The following is a 20,262-nucleotide window of genomic DNA, read 5'->3' on the forward strand; positions in this document are numbered from 1 at the left end:
AGTTTGAGTGACAGAATGAGGCGTTTGTGGGTGGTAACAGGGGAAGGTGCTTGAAAACGGGGGAGTGGAGATCCGAACGCAGGCATGCCTCATTATGCGAACTACGTTTTGTGGGAGTGCATACGGTTTATGGGAGTGCATAATTAACAAAGTAGTGTCATGGCACATGTGATATGGGAGGTTTTTACATTGACATGATCGTAGAGCTTAAGAGAGGGTATGGTCAACCTTAAGCTCTACGACCAGTTTCGATGGTTGCCGATGGTCTCGATTAATCCTTATATGCCCGGAGATGACGTGCAATGCGTACGAGAAGGGGGCGTATTTTTTTGTCTTCCGACCGCTTCCTCCCCTTGGTCGGCCAGCTACCGATCCGAACTTAGGGACGCAACTTGCGAGGGAATCATTTGCATATACGGCCCCTTTTCGTGTACGACCGTGCGGCCGCTTCGACCGACTCTGAATGAGGTCCTCCGTGTGAGTGCTGCATGGACTGGGGTGTTGGTAGTTAATGTGAGCAGAGGAGGGAGGCAGCATCGTCTAGCTTGCCTCTTGGCTCCTGGTATGAGTTATGCCCCTGAGTAAAATGTCCCATCAACAGACTGGCGAAATTTCTTTCCCGCTTATCACTAAATAGATATTCACATATGAGTTTAAAGAATTCTTACAGGGCTGACAATTACCTTTCTCTACAGACAGCTGAGCCTCATTGCTGTACCTGGTGCCCAGTGAGTTGTTGGCCACACAGCGGTATAATCCCATGTCCTCCGGCTGGACCCCAGAGATCTGCAAAACCCCGGAAGGAAGGTTGATGAACCTAAAACAAAGCATAGAACATCTGATAGACAGAATAGGGGCCTACACCAAAGGTCACAATACCTTTTTGGGGTGCCATTGCTCATAAACTGAAGCTGTTATTAATATTCCCTGGGCTGTCATACTCATACTATTTCTATTTCACTATATACTGTAACACCAGCTCTGTCTATGCAGCTAATGGCTTGCTTTAATTAAAGAGTAAGATCTGGATAGCAGCAATCTGGAATATTATCACACTGCAACATAAGGACCTTTGGACATGTGCCATCCCTCCAGCAATACACTGTGTCATCGTTCCAGGGAAGTGCAGAGCAGGTTGGGTTGTGCCGAGGTTCTTCCTTCTCTCATATACCATAGCTGCCTATCGCACCTTATTTTCACCTTGTACTTTCACATTATACTTTGGGACTGGTGCTAAGCCCCCCTGGTATCCCTCTCCTTCCTCCCCATCCCCTTTCACTTACCATAGTCATTGGAGTCTTGTGATGCGGTTGCTCTCAGTCACTGATTGGCTGGGAGTACGCTGCACAGTGATGATGACACAGAGCAGTGCGCTCCCAGCCTATCAGTGACTGAGAGCAACTGCATGGAACTCCATGGGCAGATACGGGCAGCTGGGAGAGCCTGGGAAGACCGGATAATGTGACTGAGAAGGTAAGTATCATCCCACTGCCCCAGTCCACAGTGTGTTTTGAATTCCGTAATACCCCGCCCAGGATTTAATGATTATAATCCTGGGTATTTTTGGGACTCGAAATGTCCGGGATTGGCTTCCCTAGCGCCGCTCCAGAGCATGCACAGTGAGCCAATACATTGCCAAACCAACTTACACTCAACTCAGCCTCACAGGGTCACCAGATCCCAGCATCTGCCCCTACTATTGCACCACATACTTCCATTTTTATTAAAACAGAATAACACAGAAGTATTAAAATGTAGCCACGGAATGAAGAATACACTAGCGAAAGGTCGAGAAAAGCCAATAAGAAAAGGGTATGCTAGTTGGGGAAATTATAACTTAAATATCACTATTTTTACTCAAAGATAAATTATTATTATGGTACAGGATGAGTCTTCCATATCCAAATATTCAGAAATAAGGAATATTCTGAAATATGGAATTTTTTGAGCACGACTGAGATAGTGACACCTTTCAGTGCTTTCTGATGGTTCAATATACACAAACTTTATTTAAGGCACAAAATTATTAAACATATTGTATAAAATGACCTTAGGCTGTGTGCATAAGGTATATATGAAACAAAAATGAATTTTGCATATGTACACAACAAACTCAGGACCTCATTCAGAGTCGGTCGAAGTGGCCGCACGGTCGTACGGGAAAAGGGGCCGGATATGCAAATGATTCCCTCGCAAGTTGCGTCCCTAAGTTCGGATCGGTAGCTGGCCGACCAAGGGGAGGAAGCGGCCGGAATTCAAGAAAATACGCCCCCCTTCTCGTACGCATTGCACGTCATCTCCGGGCATATAAGGATTAATCGAGTCCATTGGGAACCATCGGAACTGGTCGTAGAGCTTAAGGTTGACCATACCCTCTCTTAAGCTCTACGATCATGTCAGTGTAAAAACCTCCCATGTCACATGTGCCATTACGCTACTTTGTTAATTATGCACTCCCATAAACCGTATGCACTCCCATAAAACGCCGTTCACATAATTAGGCACACCTGCGTTCGGATCTCCACTCCCCCGTTTTCAAGCACCTTCCCCTGTTACCACCCACAAACGACTCAATATGTCACTCAAACTACTGAACTGGCTGTGTTCAAGGAGAGAGAAATTTCTGATCGTAGCGGCTAGTTTGCGCACGCGCATTGCGAACTTTACACATGCGCAGTATAGCGAACATCGGTGGCGTACTACCGTGCGGCCGCTTCGACTGACTCTGAATGAGGTCCTCTGTTTGATGCACAAAAGTATTAAAAATATTGTATAAAATAACCTTCAGGCTATGTGTATAAGGCAGAGGTTCCCAAACACGGTCCGCAAAGCTCCCCAACAGTTCATGTTTACGAGATATCCATGGTTGAACACAGGTGGTTTAATTAGTACCTCAGTCAATTTGATTTAACCACCTGAACTCAATCATGGATATCTCTAAAACCTGAACTGTGGGGGTGCCTTGAGGACCACGTTTGGGAACCTTTGGTATAAGGTGTATATGAAACAGCATTCTGTGTTTAGACTTAAGTCCCATTCCCTAGAAATCTCATTATGGTATGCAAATATTCCAAAATACGGAAAAATCCGATATCCAAAATACTTCTGGGCCCAAGCATTTTGTATATGGGAGACTCAACCTGCAGTAACATTAGTATGACAATAACTTGGTAGAACCATTTCAGACAACTAGGAAATAACTGAATTCTATGAACAAGAAATAACACCCAAAAAGCAAAGGGGATTAAGAAATAGTCTCAAAGAATATACTAAGGAATTGAAGAAACTGTTTCTAGAGACACTGAAGCCGGGATATTCCCAATGGAGGTGAATAAAGGCTCTTGGGAGACGTGAATTTAGGGCACAGAACGGAATGTTGGGAACACTGAATTTCAGCATTAGGAATGGGTCTAATTATTATGCTCTGATGTTTGGATGCCTTATGTTTCCCAAGACATTGACTGTGCTGTGCATAGATGCAGCTAAAAGTGTACTGACAAATGTATTCAAATGTTTGCAAGAATGTATTGTCTTTTCACTGAGGGCCTGATTCATAACCGATCGCAACTATGATTACGCACGCAATCAACTGATTGTTGCGTACTTTGTATGACTACGCAGAGTGATTGACAGGAAGTGCCGTTTGTTGGACGTGACGTGGGGGTGGTCGGCGAAACGCAGGCGTGCCAGTGTGTTTGAATGCCATTGCAGGGGTGTGCAGATATCATCCACTGCAATGCCTTACGCAGCCTGAGGCCTCATAGCGTGTGCTGAAGTTAGCAATTTCTGAGTAAGGTCTGAACTTGTGCAAGTGTGCGTGAGCAAGCGATGGTACTCGATTGTACCAATGGTTTTGCAGTCTTGCTAAACCTTACAGCTGTGTGTAAGGTAAAGTGGGCATCCTTATGGTGTGCTGTGGCGGCATAGCGATCGCAATGGATTAGCATACAATCGCAATTGAACTGCGTACGTAAAAGCTATTGCAATCGCAGTTGCGATCGGTAGTGAATCAGGCCCTGAGACTGTAAACAACAGCTCATCTAATGCTCGGAGAGTACTTTATATGTTCGGGTTGTGTGCTGCCAGGGGCACGTGTTCATCTTTCCCTGCTACCATATCATTGTGCCAGCATGAAGTACATACATTAATTTCCAAATCCTACAGACATTGAGGCACTGGTCTGCCCATGTTAGATGCCTCTATCTTTGCACACTGCAGTGCTACCACTGCAAAATCAATACATACACTACCGGCCACAATTCCTCAGCACTTCGTCTGATGCCCATGTGATGTTAGTGAGGACAGCAATCTGAGAAGCCCATTAAGCCTGTCATTGAATTAAGGCAGCAATTATTGAGCTGTATTTGTGAACATTTAAGGAAAAACGATATTTTGAGTTAGGCAAATAAACTGTGAAGTTCACATGTGGTCGATGTCCAGGGCTTATGTCCACAGGGCACCATCAGAGTCAAAGATATAACTCATATATAGTAATTGCAGGTTATAGTGCAATGGAGTGAGAGACTGAACTATCAAAGCCTCTTTCCCCAGATTATTAGTACAAGCTGAGTCCTATAACTGCTTCTTCTTATGCCAGAACATTTGTAGTATGATTTACTTACCTATCACTGACAGGGAGCAGAGACTTGTCTCTCTGCCATGTGATCTGTGGAGGTGGCGACCCATCGATGCCGCACTCAAACCTCACCAGGCGGTTCTGCAACACCACTTGAGGTTTAGGGTGCAGGTGGAAGGACGGTAGCCCTTGGGAGACACACAATAACATAGTAAAGCACAGGTATAAAAATTGAGCACTAATCTGAGTGAAAGCTGTTTGCATTATGGGTAAGTAACCTTTGCCAGCTTTTACAGACTAAACCCTACATCATACCAACATAGTCATCACAAATGGAAACCTCGTTATCATCTAAGCTGGATCATGGGCTAGGCAAGTGAGGTAATCACATGTGACCTTATACACTATGGCTTCAGGGCCAGATTCAGAGCCGAACGCTCTGACCAGAGCGCTCGCTCTGAATCAGGGCCCTCCTCCATGAAAATGGAGCGTCCTCCTGGACGCTCGCATAGCTGTGGGTGACCACCCACAGCTTATGCGACCGTCCATGATGATGGTCGCGATGGTCAAGACCATCACGACCATCGGGCTTGCGACGGAGACCCTGCGGTAGAGTCTCGCTGCCGCAAGCCCTGGAGTGATTTTGGCTCTATCAGAGCCAAAATCACTCACACTGACCTCACTAGTGATGTCAGTGGGGCCGGCTTCAGACGGTAGGCGTTCCCATGGGAACGCCTCCGTCTGGCAGCCACGCCCCCGGCACGCCCACCAAAGGGGGCGTGCTGTCAATCAACATCGACAGCACACCCCCTTTGGTGCGAGACCCGGAGCGACGGAGAGCCCGTCGCTATCCGGGTCTCGCGCATGCGCACAACGGAGCTCCCTCCATCGTGCGCATGCGCAGTGGGGCAACATCGACCCGCTTGCGAGCATCCTGCGCTCGCGAGCGGGTCTGAATGACCCCCTCAGTTAGGCCAAATAGCCTCGATCGGCTTGCCGGGCCCCTGGCACCTTGGCCCCACCGAGAATTTTTCTCACACAAAATGTGCTTCTTAGTTGCATAAATAAAACATCATGGAGCGACAAAAGTACATTGCTAGATTACACTGATCAATCTGATGTGCAACATTTTTACATCTGTGTGTGACTGAGTTTGAATTAGGGATGTGCGCCGGACCATTTTTGCCGGATTTGGATTTGGATTTGGTTCTAATTCGTCGTCCGGCTTTGGATTTGGATTTGGATTTGCCAAACTGCGGTGACTGGCTTTGGATTTGGATTTGGATTTTTTTACAAAAATTTACAAAAAAAGCTAAAATCACATAAATTGGTCTTTTTTTTCTTCCTAGAGTATTATTAACCTCAATAACATTAATTTCCAGTCAATTTAGACCATATAACAGCTCATAATATTGTTTTCAACATTATTGGCCAAAGGTTGCAGTGAGCTGACTGGTTCCTAAGCGACAGAGCAGCGGCACAACGACGCAGACACCACAGTATAAAGCACATCTATGACACATTGCCACACAGCAGTGGCAGAAATGAAAAGTAGTGCACCCACCCAGTGGGGTACGGCCAGCAGAGTCACAGTACTTGTTTACATAGTGGGCTACGGCCCAAGGAGTCACAGTGCACAATCTTATTCACATTACACCGCACGTAGGGCCTGATTCACATTACACCATAAAGTAGTGTCTCTTATTTATGTTACGACACACAGTAGTGCCCCTTTTACACAATGCCCACAGTAGTGCCCCTTTTACACAATGCCCACAGTAGCGGTGTTCTTTACACAATGCCCCCAGCAGTGGTGCCCCCTATGCAGTCCCCTTAGTAGTAGGGTCCCCTATGCAGTGCCCCCAGTAGAATGCCCCCCAGTAGTATGCCCCCCATTAGCAGGCCCCCCCAGTAGTATGCTCCCCATTAGCATGCCACCCAGTAGTATGCCCCCCTTTAGCAGCCCCCCCCGTAGTATGCCCCCCAGTAGCAGCCCCCCCAGTAGTATGGCCCCCCAGTAGTATAGCCCCCCAGTAGTATGCCCCCCCCAGTAGTAGGCTGCCCCCAGTAGCAGGCCCCCCTCAGTAGTAGGCTGCCCCAGTAGTAGCCCCCCCTGTAATATGGCCCCCCCTGTAGTATGGCCCCCCCAGTAGTAGTAAGCCCCCCCAGTAGTATCCCCCCCCAGTAGTAGTAAGCCCCCCCCAGTAGTATGGCCCCCCCAGTAGCAAACCCCCCCCAGTAGCATAGCCCCCCCCAGTAGCAGGCCCCTCAGTAGTATGGACGCCCAGTAGCAGACCCCCCCCAGTAGCAGACCCCCCCCAGTAGCAGGCCCCTCAATAGTATGGACCCCCAGTAGCAGACCCCCCCAGTAGTATAGCCCCCCCCAGTAGCAGGCCCCCCCAGTAGCAGACCCCCCCAGTAGCGCCCCCGGACTTTTGACAAGTAAAAAAAATAAATAAATAAAACTTACCTGATTCCCCGCGCCGTCCGCTCTGCTGTCACACGCTGCGGAGGGAGCCGGAAAACGGAGCTCATGTGTGAGCTCCAGCCGGCTCCCTCCGTACAGCAGCCAATGAGAGTCTGTGTGACTCTCATTGGCTGCTGTGACAAACACACAGCTGCCGCTGGCGGCTGTGTGTCTGTGTCTGTGTAGGCAGAGTGCTATCACTGCGCTCTGCCCTACACAATAGGAGCCCTGATGTCGGATTCTCTAGTGAGAATCCGACATCAGGCGGCCGCCGTTCGGCCCCGAACGGGGATCCGAGTCAGGCGGTGAACACCCGAACAGGGTTCGGGTGGACTCGGATCCCCAATGTTCGGAGCGGTTCGGATTCCACAGAATCCGAACCGCTCATCTCTAGTTTGAATCTGTGTAAAAAGGGCTACAAAGTGAGCGTCCACAGCTTTCTCTCACGCCAAGTTCTGTTGTGCTAAATCTGCAACTTTGTACGTGTGTAAAGCTAATTTCAGTGGGGTTAATGACACAGCCCAGCGCTGTAGTACATTGTGAGTGGTATATTGCTGCATCTGTGATGTGTGTAAGACACAAAATGTAAAGAAAAGTACTATTCAGTATGCTCCCCCCTAGGATGGAGTGTCTCCGTCTCGCGCCATATGGCGTATAAAGGCTAGATGTATGAGGACACATCTGTACCTTAGGCCCAAATGTGTAAAAGCACCATTTAGCATATAAGTGAGTTAATCGCCAAGTGTATTGTTCAGGAGAAAGAAGGTTTTAGTTTTATTGAAACTTGTTACTATCACCATCAACCATATTAACAGAAGGTGCTGTGTGCAAGATCCTAACCCCATGATTTTAAATAAATAATAATAATTTTTTAGTGCTCTTTTGTTCACATGTATTATTGGCAAAGTTTTTGGAGACAGGTATAAGAAGATGCAATGGGATAAGAGGAGACAGATATAAGAGGAGACAATGGGATAAGAGGAAACAATGGGATAAGAGGAGACAATGGGATAAGAGGAGGCAATGGGATAAGAGGAGGTAATAGCATAAGATGAGCCAATGGGATAAGAGGAGACAGGTATAAGAGGAGGTAATAGCATAAGATGAGCCAATGGGATAAGAGGAGGCAGGGATAAAAGGAGACAATGGGATAAGAGGAGGTAATAGCATAAGATGAGCCAATGGGATAAGAGGAGACAGGTATAAGAGGAGGCAATGGGATAAGAGGAGGTAATAGCATAAGATGAGCCAATGGGATAAGAGGAGACAGGTATAAGAGGAGACAATGGGATAAGAGGAGGTAATAGCATAAGATGAGCCAATGGGATAAGAGGAGACAGGTATGAGAGGAGGCAATGGGATAAGAGGAGACAATGGGATAAGAGGAGGCAGTGAGAAAAAGAGGCAATGGGATAAGAGGAGGTAATAGCATAAGATGAGCCAATGGGATAAGAGGAGACAGGTATAAGAGGAGGCAATGGGATAAGAGGAGGTTATAGCATAAGATGAGCCAATGGGATAAGAGGAGGCAGGGATAAAAGGAGGCAATGGGATAAGAGGAGGTAATAGCATAAGATGAGCCAATGGGATAAGAGGAGACAGGTATAAGAGGAGACAGGTATACGAGGATGCAATGGGATAAGAGGAGACAGGTATACGAGGAGGCAATGGGATAAGAGGAGACAGTGATAAGAGGCAGAGATAAGAGGAGGCAATGGGATAAGAGGATGCAACCCATGGGATAAGAGGAGGCAATGGGATAAGAGGAGGCATTGGGATAAGAGAAGTCAACAGCATAAGAGGAGGCAATGGGATAAAAGTAGGCAATGGGATAAGAGGAGGCAGAGATAAGAAGGCAATGGGATAAGACGAGGCAATGGAATTAGAGGAGGCAGAGATAAGAGGAGGCAATGGGATAAGAGGAGGAAGTGGCATAAGAGGAGGCAGAGATACAGTAAGTGAAGGCAATGGGATGAGGAGGCAGAGATAAGTGAAGGCAATGGGATAAAAGAAGGCAATGGGATAAGAGGAAGCAGAAACACAGTAAGCGAATTGGATAAGAGGAGGCAGGGGTAATTGGAGGCAATGAGATAAGAGGAGGCAGGGGTAATTGGATGCAATGTTATAACAGGAGGCAATGAAAAAGTGTGGGAAGGGAGTATGAAAAGGGGACTGTCAGGATGAATGAATGAGGAAAACAAGGATGTATTAGTATTTGGTCTGAGTGGTTGTACACCAGGCAATAACTTGTGCACCACCAGCAGCTCTATCTTAAAGTGCCTGGGCGGGTGCTTCAGCATCCTGATAAAATAAGAAAGCAGACTTTTTACTGGTACATGTTGGGCATTACTGGATTACTGAGTCAGACACACTTGCTACGTGCTTAAAAAACGTTACTATGATCCAGTTAAAAAAAGGCCATGCATGGACTGATGGTATCACACCGTAATTTGCCACTCTTGACCCCCAGTGCTGGTCCAGATATCTGGGGCCAAGATTAATATGCTGTGCTATAGCTGGTGTCTATAAGCCAATGTGCTGCTGATAAAATTATTCTCATTCACTCCGATCATCCACAGCCATGTTATTTGGTGAGGACTGAAGATGCATTTGGGGTTGGTGCGACATAACTCCCTGTGAATGGTTTCAGTGAAAGAGATAGGGCTCTGCACCATCCACAATAATGCAGGGTTCTGGTGGGGCTGAATGGATTGTGGATGGGATTAAATGTTTAGGGTCTCTCTTCTATTACTGAAGGATATCACTGCTAGCAATTGTGATTTGAGGTGGGTAATAATAAAATTAGAGGAACCCACCTGACAATCTGATAGTGCCAGTTCTGCCCCTCACAACTCCAAAGGAATTCTGGACTGTGCAGAAGTAACTTCCCTCAATGATAGCGCCATCCCCCTGTGATATTAGCAATGATCCATTAGGAAGCACAGTGAGGTCTTCCATGACTAGTTGCTCTCCATCCTTCCACCAGGTGACATTAGAGGACATATTCCTGTTGCCTTGGTCACAGTCTAAGATGGCTTCCTGGTCTGGCAGGAGCACAGTGTCTGTGGAGCCAGAATGGCAGCTGAGGTCTAGCCAGGCGCTCTCTCCTGCAAAATAGGAGAGGAAAAAACTCTATTTTACAATTGTTTAAAGACAGAAGATAATTATGAATTAAGATAAAAACTGAGCATAAAACATGCTACTGACTGTTTTTTTGACTGGCTTAATAAACATACAGGACATGCTGATATGACACAGACCAAACATGATCAGGATTTCTTGGTATAAATAATAACATCCTGATATAGTATATGACTGTCTACATTTCTTATGTCTACAAAGGGACACAGACCGAGTAGAACAGAGCCTGCACATCCCTTATAATACACATTAGTATGCATTTAAACTGTATATATGTAAACACACTGATTTGTTATACTTAAGGGGCCTATCCATTAGCAGATAAAATGAATGATTGAACGATATATTGTTCAATCGTTCATTATATCTGCTAATGGATAGGCCCTGAACGATGACAGATGCGCACTCCTGCAGCCGATAAATCGCATCTATCATCTCTACAATATGTTGGTCAATTATCGCATATAACTGTACGATATTAGCAATATTGTGCAGTTTATATGCAGTAAACGACAAATGACGAACGATATTAGCAGCAGCTACAGAGCGCTGCAGAGAAAAAAATTCACTCCCTGAATGATGTCATGCGATAACGTTCATCTTTTGCCAAAACCTGTCATGTATATGACAGATATCGTTCAGCACAGCCACCATAATTTTCAAGGGATATCTTTTGTCTTTCATCGCTCAGTAATACATCTGCTAATGGATAGGCCCCTTAAGAAATATGAACTGACACAGGGGCCTATTTAGAGGTTGGTGTATGTCTGTTTCGTTTAGGATAGGTACTGCAAGTGTGCACCAAAAATACATATGCCTGTACATTTATTTATGTATATAAATAAATAGCCTCTGCTTGCAACTGGAGAGGCGGAACAGGGCAGCCAGTGGGGGGGTGCACAAGAGTAGGCAGAGTAAAGTAAAGGTCAGCCCTGTAACAGGACTAAAGTGCGCCCTGTGCCTCCGCCTCCTACTTCAACCTCTGAGTGTGAATCGTCATAAACAAGCTCCCGAGGATGCTCCGCGCGAATGTACAGGTGACACAACACTGTAAGAAACAGAGTGTGCGGAAGCCTGGAGGCGCCTCATTACTGTATCATACTGTGCTCAATGAGCGTAATGCAACTTTATAATTTATACTGTCAAGCCACATCCATGCTAACATGGTAGCCACATGGGTGTATGCCTGAAGCACATTTTACACTTTTTTTTTGTGCTGGTCTTTTCCTACATATGTTTGGTGCACAAATGCATCCAACTCTAAATGAGCCTTCTATGTTATTTAGCATATTCAAGTGTAGTACAAAATTTCTGGGGACACTGGGCAGGGCTCAGGTGCGGATTAAGGTTTGTGGGGATCCCAGAGCAGGTTTGTGGGGATCCCAGAGCAACTAACTTGTCAGGGACTCTACCAATAAAACGGACAAACAAATTGTCAATATGATATTCTGGTGCCCCCCAGTTCACATTATGCCACATAGAAAAAACAATTGACATATGCCATATCCCCCCCCCCATGGTGGAGAAGTAGCTATATGTGGAGTCCCCCCTATATTAACTTTAAAGCATAGATGATAAGAAGAGATGGTGAGATCTTATATATATATAACAGAAGAAAATGTGTCATCATGTGGGCATATCTCTGAAAGCTGTCGCTCATGGAAATGAGAGACAGGGAACATAATACGTGCTGCTAAAAGTCTGCTTATCTGCATCAGCAAGTCTCTATGCATGCATAAAATGATGTCTTTTTAGCGCTCTATCTTATGGAACGTTTTGAGCCATATACAAACATAACAAAAAAAAAATAATAATAAAGCAAAAAACATACATGATATATATATATATGACCCTCTGCCCAAGCAACAAGTCACTGTCCAATTTGGCTTGAATGTGGGTGGCCAAATTAGGAAAAGAACTGGACATTTCCAATTGGAACCCAGGCGCTGGATCACAGTGCGGTTAGAAGCAGACAACACATCAATAGTGGTCGCCTTTCTACTGCATTTTCCAAATTGCCTGCTAATTAAATCAATTTAATTATTATTAGGCATCATGCTTGTTTCAGGCCATACACACTGGAATATCTGGACAGTTGCCTGATATTGCAGACAATACTGCAGCACGTGTGGGAGAAAAGAGGGGTGATTTCACGTGTTAGACCTACCATCATTAGATGCAATCAAATTATGGTCATGCAGAGAATTTCCTACACCACTAGCCCATGCTACTGAGTTCATATGAAAGAGCCATATCCAATCGCCCTGTTATCATTCCTGAAACAATCATTCTTTCATTGTGTATGACATATGAGATATTATCTTTGACAGCTGAACAAAGAGAGGGTTGATCTCATCCACATGTCACGTGTCATGATGATGACTCGTCATACACATGCTGAATGCGCCAGTGTTTGGGGTCACGAGCTTTAGAAGCTCTGCCACCTAGGAGCATGACCAGAGCTTTGTCTGTAAGTGGTGCTCAAGACTTCAGATAAATGTTTTGATGGCTTAACCCAAGGCATCTTTACATAGTATAAAATAAAGTCCCTGGTAGGCGTCTGTCTGTTTGTTTAGGTTAATCTCGAGAACCACTAAATGGATTTTGATGCAGTTTTCACTATTCTATAAAGCATTTGTCAAAGAATGTTTAGGTGTATGACACATTAATGTATGACATAAGGGAGCCGAGCCGTGACAATTTAAGTGAAACAAGTCAATGAAATAAACAGACATCCACATTATTGGGCCTTTACGGCCAGTTTATGTTTTATCAAAGTGATTTCCCAGAGGACAGCGTACAGATTCTCCTACTTCTATACACCACTATTGGTGTTTTATTACGGTTATGTACCTAGCCTATAATGTGCCCGACGATGTATGGGGTGGGAGGCACTGTGACCTTATCTGCCTTGGATCTTTAGGTATCCTGTTTAAATATTGATTTGATGTTGCTCTGCTTATATGGGCTTGTTAATTTTTTTTTTTGTTATTGTGTGTTCTACCTCCCAGATATTTTTAGAGTTATGATGCCTCGCGGGTTCCCTGACTATGTTCCCCGTGGGTTGTATTTATCCTTTTGGGACAGCCTGTCAGAGTTCTCGGTGATGTAATTACATCTAGACACATGTATCCCTGTTGTGACTCCATAACCTTCCTTGTCCTCCCTGGGACACCTCCCCCCCCTCCCCTTATCCCTGCAACTACTTTATCTTACTATGATATGACTAGTACCAAGTGTGCTTCAATTGATTTTACCTGCACATGGGACTTAGGACCTCATTCAGAGTCAGTCACAAGCGCTGATGCGCTCGTAACCGACTCGATGGTTAGTCCTGCGCACGTGCAGCGGCCGCACTGCGCGTGCACAAGCCCTGGAGTGACAGAGAAACTCTGTCGCTCCGGAGCTCGTTACCAAAGGGGCGGTTGTCGACGTTGATCGACAGCTCGCCCCGTTTGGTAGGCGGGCCAGGGGGGTGGTTTCCAAAACGGAGGCGTTCCTTAACAAATGCTACTGTTTTGTGGGCGGCCGCACTGACATCATCAGTGATGTCAGCGGGGAGCTTCCTGCTCCATCAGACCAGAAAGCTCCCTGGGGCTTATGAGTGCCCTGACCCAACCTTAGGGTCTGGTTGTAAGCCCCGATGGTCGCGATGGTGATCACCATCGAGACCATCAACCTGGTCGGTCGTTAAGCTGTGGGTGGTAACCCACAGCTTAGCTAATGACCAGGAGGCCGCACTACAAAAATGAAGCGGCCGCCCTCATTCAGAGAGAGCGATCGCTTCTTGCGCCCGCCTCTGAATGAGGGCCTTAGACTCTACTCCCTCTACATTCATCCTTTCTCTGGACGGCTGTGACCATACCCCCCATCCGGCCCATATGGCCGGCATCGGACATATTAGGCTACTTGACCTATATTTTTCCTGGGTCCGATCTGGGCAGCAGATCCCGATTTCTACTCTGCTCTCTCTTTGCTTTTTTCTCCCACTTCTTGGTCACCCTTTTCTTACCTTCCTTTCCCCTTGGAGGTCCTGCTGGTGTTTCTATGTATGTGTTTTTTTTGTTTTGTTTTTTTGAATATAAATGGTACTTAGGATATTCTCTGTGAAAACGAAGGGTCTGAATAGCCCCCATAAACGCTCTCTATTGTTCCACACTCTCCGACAACTGGAACTTGATTATTTGAGTATTTTTACAGGAAAGTCATTTTGCTGGTATACTGAACTGAACTTCGATCTAAATGGTTCCCAAGTACTTTTCAACCTTGTGATCCCACTCACAAAAAGAAGGGTGTGTCTACTCTATTTGCCCATCACCTTACGTTCACACCCTCAGAGATAATTAGGGACCCTGAGGGTAGATACTTGTTCTTGATTGGGACTTTAAATGGGATTCCATACACATTCACAAATGTCTATACTCCTAATCAATCTCAGGCTACCTTTTTTAACTCCCTTAATAGCTTACTGGCTCTTCATAAACGGGCATAGTAGTTATGGGTGGGGACATTAACGTGACCCTTCATAGATGGGGCATAGTAGTTATGGGTGGGGACCCTTAATGTGAACCCTAAGTCCCTACAACACTCTCACTCTGGTAATTCTGCTGCCCTGAATCTCCTTTTATCACAACACCTTCTCTTTGATGCTTGGAGAGTGACGGAACCCACCGCCCAAGACTATACCTATTATTCTCCAACATATGACATATATATACAAGGTTGGACATTATATTTTTGAGCACTGAACCAGCCCAGTGTATACTGGACACCTCCATCCACCCCAGCACGTGGTCTGACCATGGTCCAATTACAGTGGATGAACGACAAACTCCTTCTTAATGCCTTACTCAAAACCCAATTAGCAGAAGAACTAACACATTACTTTAGATCTAATAAAAAAACAAATATTACCCCTATGCTCTTAAGGGATGCCCATAAGGCAGTTATGCGGGGTTACTTAATCAGAGCTTCCGCCCATCCTACTAAAACTAGGACCAAACGCATTCAGGATCTCTCGGAGCAAATACGGTCTCTTTCTTTAAAATACAAACACTCAGGATCACATACGGATTTATCCGCTCTGTCATCCACTAAGGGTGAATTGAACTTGCTTTTGACAGCTAAGGTCGAGAACAGTCTAAAATGGCTCAACCAATCTTTCTACGAGAAAGGGGACAAAGCCGACAGGCTTCTAGCCTCCAGGCTGAGGTCTAAACTTGCTCAAAGTAATGTTCTTTCCATCCGATCCTCCACAGGTCAAACTTCACGTAATCCCAAACTCATCACCCATGCCTTTTTTCATTTCTATGACAAACTCTACAATGCTTTTGGGTCCTCCCGGGTTTTGACTGAAATTGTTGCAGAGGTCCGGGACTTCCTCTCACACTGCCAACTGCCCAGCTTGTCTCCGGAAGCAGCTTATGCAGTTAATGCTGAAATTTCTGAAGAGGAGGTCGCCACCGCCATTAAAACCCTAAAGAACAACAAAGCGCCGGGCCCCGATGGCTTTACGGCTAGCTATTACAAGACCTTCCAACATCATCTTATACCCCACTTGTCGGTTCTATTTAACGATATTCTAAAAGAAGCTTGCTTCTCTAGCTCAGCTCTTAGATTATTGTTATGCCTAAGGATGGTAAAGAGGCAACGAGCTGTGTTAACTATCGACCCATATCTTTACTTAACATCGATATTAAGATATTTGCTAAAATTCTGGCCTTATGTTTAAATACTGTTTTGCCTCAGCTTGTACATAATGATCAAGTGGGGTTTGTCCCTGGCAGACAGGCTAGGGACAACACAAGTCGCATTATTAGCCTTATGCATTCTATAAACTCTCTGCATACTACTGCTCTTTTGCTTTCTCTTGACGCAGAGAAAGCATTTGATAGGATTAGTTGGCCTTTTATGTTCGAGACTCTTTGGCATTTTAGGTTTGGTGGCGACTGGAGTTCAGGCCTTGTACTCGGGCCCATCGGCTAAGGTTTCTGTAAATGGACTAGCTTCTTGTCCATTAGGGATTGCGAATGGCACTAGACAGGGGTGCCCTTTGTCACCCCTGATCTTTGCCTTCACCATTGAACCCCTATCGGCCTGTATCCGCACTTCAAATGATATCATGGGGATCAATGTTGGTGGGTCAGATTATAAGATTTAATTATTTGCCAACGACGTTCTGCTGTCCCTTTCATCACCCCACACCTCCCTGCCAAATTTGTTCCGACTTCTCACTGAATATGGCCGTTTGTCGGGCTATAAAATTAACTGGTCCAAAACAGAAGCCTTGCCCCTTCACATTACAACAGTCTGTCTGTCACTTTTGCAAACCAACTACAAATTCTCTTGGCGACTTACTAAGATCCGATACCTGAGCATCTCTATTACAAACCACTATAGTACTTTTTATAAGGAGAACTTTCTCCCTCTGATTTTGTCCATCAAAGCAGACCTGCATAGGTGGCAATCTCTTATCATCTCCTGGTTAGGTCGTATAGTGGTCCTTAAAATGAACATACTCCCATGTCTTCTATACCTTGTTTCAAACTTTGCCAGTTAAGGTTCCAGAATCAGTTTTAGCTCAACTACACACATGGTTTCTCCGATTTGTCTGGAGGAACAAAGGGTCTGATTCAAAGCCGCTCGTAAGCGGCCGCTCGTTCGCTCCGAGCGATGTTCGCACATCTGCGCATGCGTATGGGTCGTAATGCGCATGAGCCAACCAGTCAGTGTGGTCGGAAATCGAGCGCTCGCAAAATAGCGAGTGCCTGCTAATTTGAGTGACAGGATGAGGCGTTTGTGGGTGGTAACAGGGGAAGGTGCTTGAAAACGGGGAGTGGAGATCCGAACGCAGGCGTGCCAAACGGTCAAAACGGGCATTTTAAGGGTGTGCATAATTAACAAAGCAGCGTCATCTACCACGTCACTTGGTTGTTTCTTAGCCTGAACTGTTCGCATGATTGCGGTAGGAAAATCCTACCACAAGCACTGCGAGCTGTTAAGACGCCTTTCGATGTACTCGATTAATCTAATAAATAGAGGAGATGACGTAGGATGCGAGCGGCCAGGGGGCATCTTTACAAAATAGCGAGCGCATTTTTCATTCGCTCGCTCAGACATAGAGGCGTCAACAGACCGCAAAGAGCGAGCGCTCAATTTAAATAGCCGGCCCCTTTTTCTGAACGAGCGAGCGCAAATATCGTCCGGCTCTGAATCAGGCCCAAAGTGCCTAGAACAGGATTTTCGATCCTACGAACACCTGTAGCGGAGGCGGGAAGGGGTTTCCCGGACATCTGCCTATACTATTTTCCTCTCATTTAAGTCAAGCTATTGCCTGGTTCGGTCCCACCTCCACTCTTAGGTGGCTTCAGCTGGAGTCGAATTTGAGTCATACTAATTCATTGGCCTCCCAACTGCTCATACCCTCCAAGTCCAGGTCCCCTTACATTGGTTTGCATCCTGTCCTTAATTTCACCTGCCAGACATGGGACTACTGTACCCGCCACTTCAAACTCCTCTCCTCTCCCTCTTCCCTTACCCCTTTATGGGATAATCCTATCTTCCCACCAGGTCAATCCTCGATGCGTGCTCGTCCCTGGATTTGTAGAAATATACGTTTTGTTATAGATGTTTTGGATAATGGTATCTGTATGTCGCTACCTGATATTATAACTAAATTCAACTTCCCGGAGGTGAACCCATTTATATGTTTTCAAATTAGGCATTTTGTGACCTCTCTGACTAATTCTATACCACTCTGCTCTCTGTGAGCCCTATAATCTCTATGTTACCACAGGCCCCTAGCTCAGGGCATTATATCTGCCACTTATTCTCTCCTCCTATCATATAGGCAGTTTCCTTCTCCATCGTTTGTACTTCAGTGGAAAAGAGACCTGGGTCCACCACCTGATGGTAAGCATGGTAAGATATTTATATGTCTGTTTCAAAGACATAATTTTAACTTTGGTTAAAGAGAACGCATATAAGATCTTTTACAGAGGGTACTTGGTCCCTACTAGATTACACAAAATGTTTCCTTCTGTCTCTCCTCAGTGCTTGAGAGGTTGTGGCGCCCTAGGTTCTTTTATTCACATATGGTGGACATGCCCTAAAATAGCGCTATACTGGGACATGATTGCAAATTTGATAAGTAGAGTGATTGTCCCTATAGTTAAAGACCCTTGGTCTTTTCTCTCGAGTCTACCAATTACAACATTAGACACAATCACCAGTAAGTTGGTGGTTCAAATATTGAATGCAGCCAGGTACCTCGTTGCACGGTATTGGAAGCGTTTGGAAACTTCGCCTAGTGATTGCTAAAATCTGGTACCTGGCGAGTATGGAGAAGATCACTGCATATCTTAATAATAGATCCTTTAGTTTCCTACAGATTTGGGACCCAAGGTACAGTTTTCAAAATCCCTCACATAACTCCCATTTGTTGGGTGGACTTTCAGCCCTTATGTTCTGAACGTTTCTTTTTGTTTCTTCATCTGTTTTTTGTGATTATAAATACTCTCTTAAATCTAATTTAGTACCATATGTTATCACCCCATACGTTGTTGTGGTGTTATACCAGCAGAGCCGTTTCTTCTCTTTCTCCCTTTTCTTCCCCTCTTTTTTTTTTTTTTATTTCTTTTTCTTTTACCTTTTTCACTGCAGCTAATTTTAAAAAGTTATCTGTACCATATTACTATGCTCTATACGATCGTCTATAGATTGTTAATGATACTGTTTTTTGCATTACTTCTAATATAAACTCTGGATGTATATCTGATTCCACAATATTCTCTTATTCTCATCTAAAAGCTTATGTTGCTATTGTCTTAAGCATTTTAAATAAATAAATAATAATGAAAAAAAACATTGAAAAAAAAAAACAGACGTCTGAGCGCTTTCTTGGCTTACGCTGCCTAAACCATTAAAGATTTATCACAATGATGGACTTTATTTTATACCATGTAGAGATTGATACGTATTATCCGGTTTCGCCAGAAACATTTAAGCCCAGTAAGCCCTGTTTACTGATACAAAATTTCAGTTTTTCTCTTTTTTTTTTTACCGTTCCTAATTTCAAACGAGTCCAATTCCTGGTAACAATTTACTTTGGCATGACAAGAACTAAAGCACAGGGACAGAAACTTACGTGGCTGGAGTTGACCTAAGTGGAGACTGTTTTACTCATGGACAACTTTACGTGGCCCTTTTCCGTGTCATGTCAACCTAAATCTTTTCGTGTTGATGTTTGGAGGAAAAACGACTAATGTCGTCTACAAGGCAATCTTATAAGATCTCGGTTAGAAAAGACTATGGGCCTGATTCAGAGCCGCTCGCTATTTGCGGTCGTTCGTTTTCTAAAAAGGGGTGGCTATTCAAATGATCCGTTTGCACTTTGCGGTCTGTTCACGCCTCTAAGTCAGAACGAGTGAGCAAAACTTGCGGTTGGAATTTTGAAAAATACGCCCCCTGGCCGCTCGCACCATACGTCATGTCCGCTATTTAATAGATTAATCTAGTACATCGTACAGCGTATGAACTGCTCGCTATTCTTGAGGTTGGTTTTTTCAACCGCTATTTTGCGAGCAGTTCTGAGTTAAAAAAAAACAACTGACGTGGTCAATGACGCTGCTGAATTAATTATGCACTCCCTTAAAACGCCCGTTTTGACCTTTAAGCACGCCTGCGTTCTGAATTTCACTCCCCGTTTTCAAACACCTTCCCCTGTTACCACCCACATACGCCTCCTTCTGTCACTCAAAGTAGCAGGCATTCGCTATATAGCGAACAAAGGATTTTCGGCCGCACTGACTGGTTCGCGCATGCGTATTAAAATCTGTACGCATGCATATTAAAATCCGTACGCATGCGCGGATGTGCGAACATCGGTCAGAACGAACGAGCGGCCGCTTACGAGCGGCTCTGAATCAGGCCCTATAGCCGTAAATTCAAAATTGTTCCCGTGCGAGGCCCGGGGCGGGTTGCTAGTTTATGTATAAGGGTGCTGCACCAAACAGGCCAAAGCAGTTAGGCCAGCTATTCGGAAATTCTGTCATTATGTAGCATCCAATGAACAGTGTTG

General features: G+C 45.1%; 1 protein-coding gene across 1 annotated transcript in view; it reads right to left on the reverse strand.

Moving 5' to 3' along the window:
* IGDCC4 (immunoglobulin superfamily DCC subclass member 4) overlaps positions 1-20,262 on the reverse strand; it is a 121,213-nt gene that overhangs the window by 44,735 nt on the left and 56,216 nt on the right. The window contains exons 2-4 of the mRNA XM_088452745.1: positions 9,860-10,150; positions 4,623-4,764; positions 684-817 (exon numbers count right to left, since the gene is read on the reverse strand). Of these exons, the coding sequence (XP_088308871.1) occupies positions 684-817; positions 4,623-4,764; positions 9,860-10,150 (567 nt within the window). The remainder of the gene's footprint in view (positions 1-683; positions 818-4,622; positions 4,765-9,859; positions 10,151-20,262) is intronic.

Source organism: Taudactylus pleione, unplaced genomic scaffold (genome assembly GCF_031769625.1).
Source record: "Taudactylus pleione unplaced genomic scaffold, aTauple2 ptg000556l, whole genome shotgun sequence".
Lineage (NCBI taxonomy): Eukaryota > Metazoa > Chordata > Amphibia > Anura > Myobatrachidae > Taudactylus > Taudactylus pleione.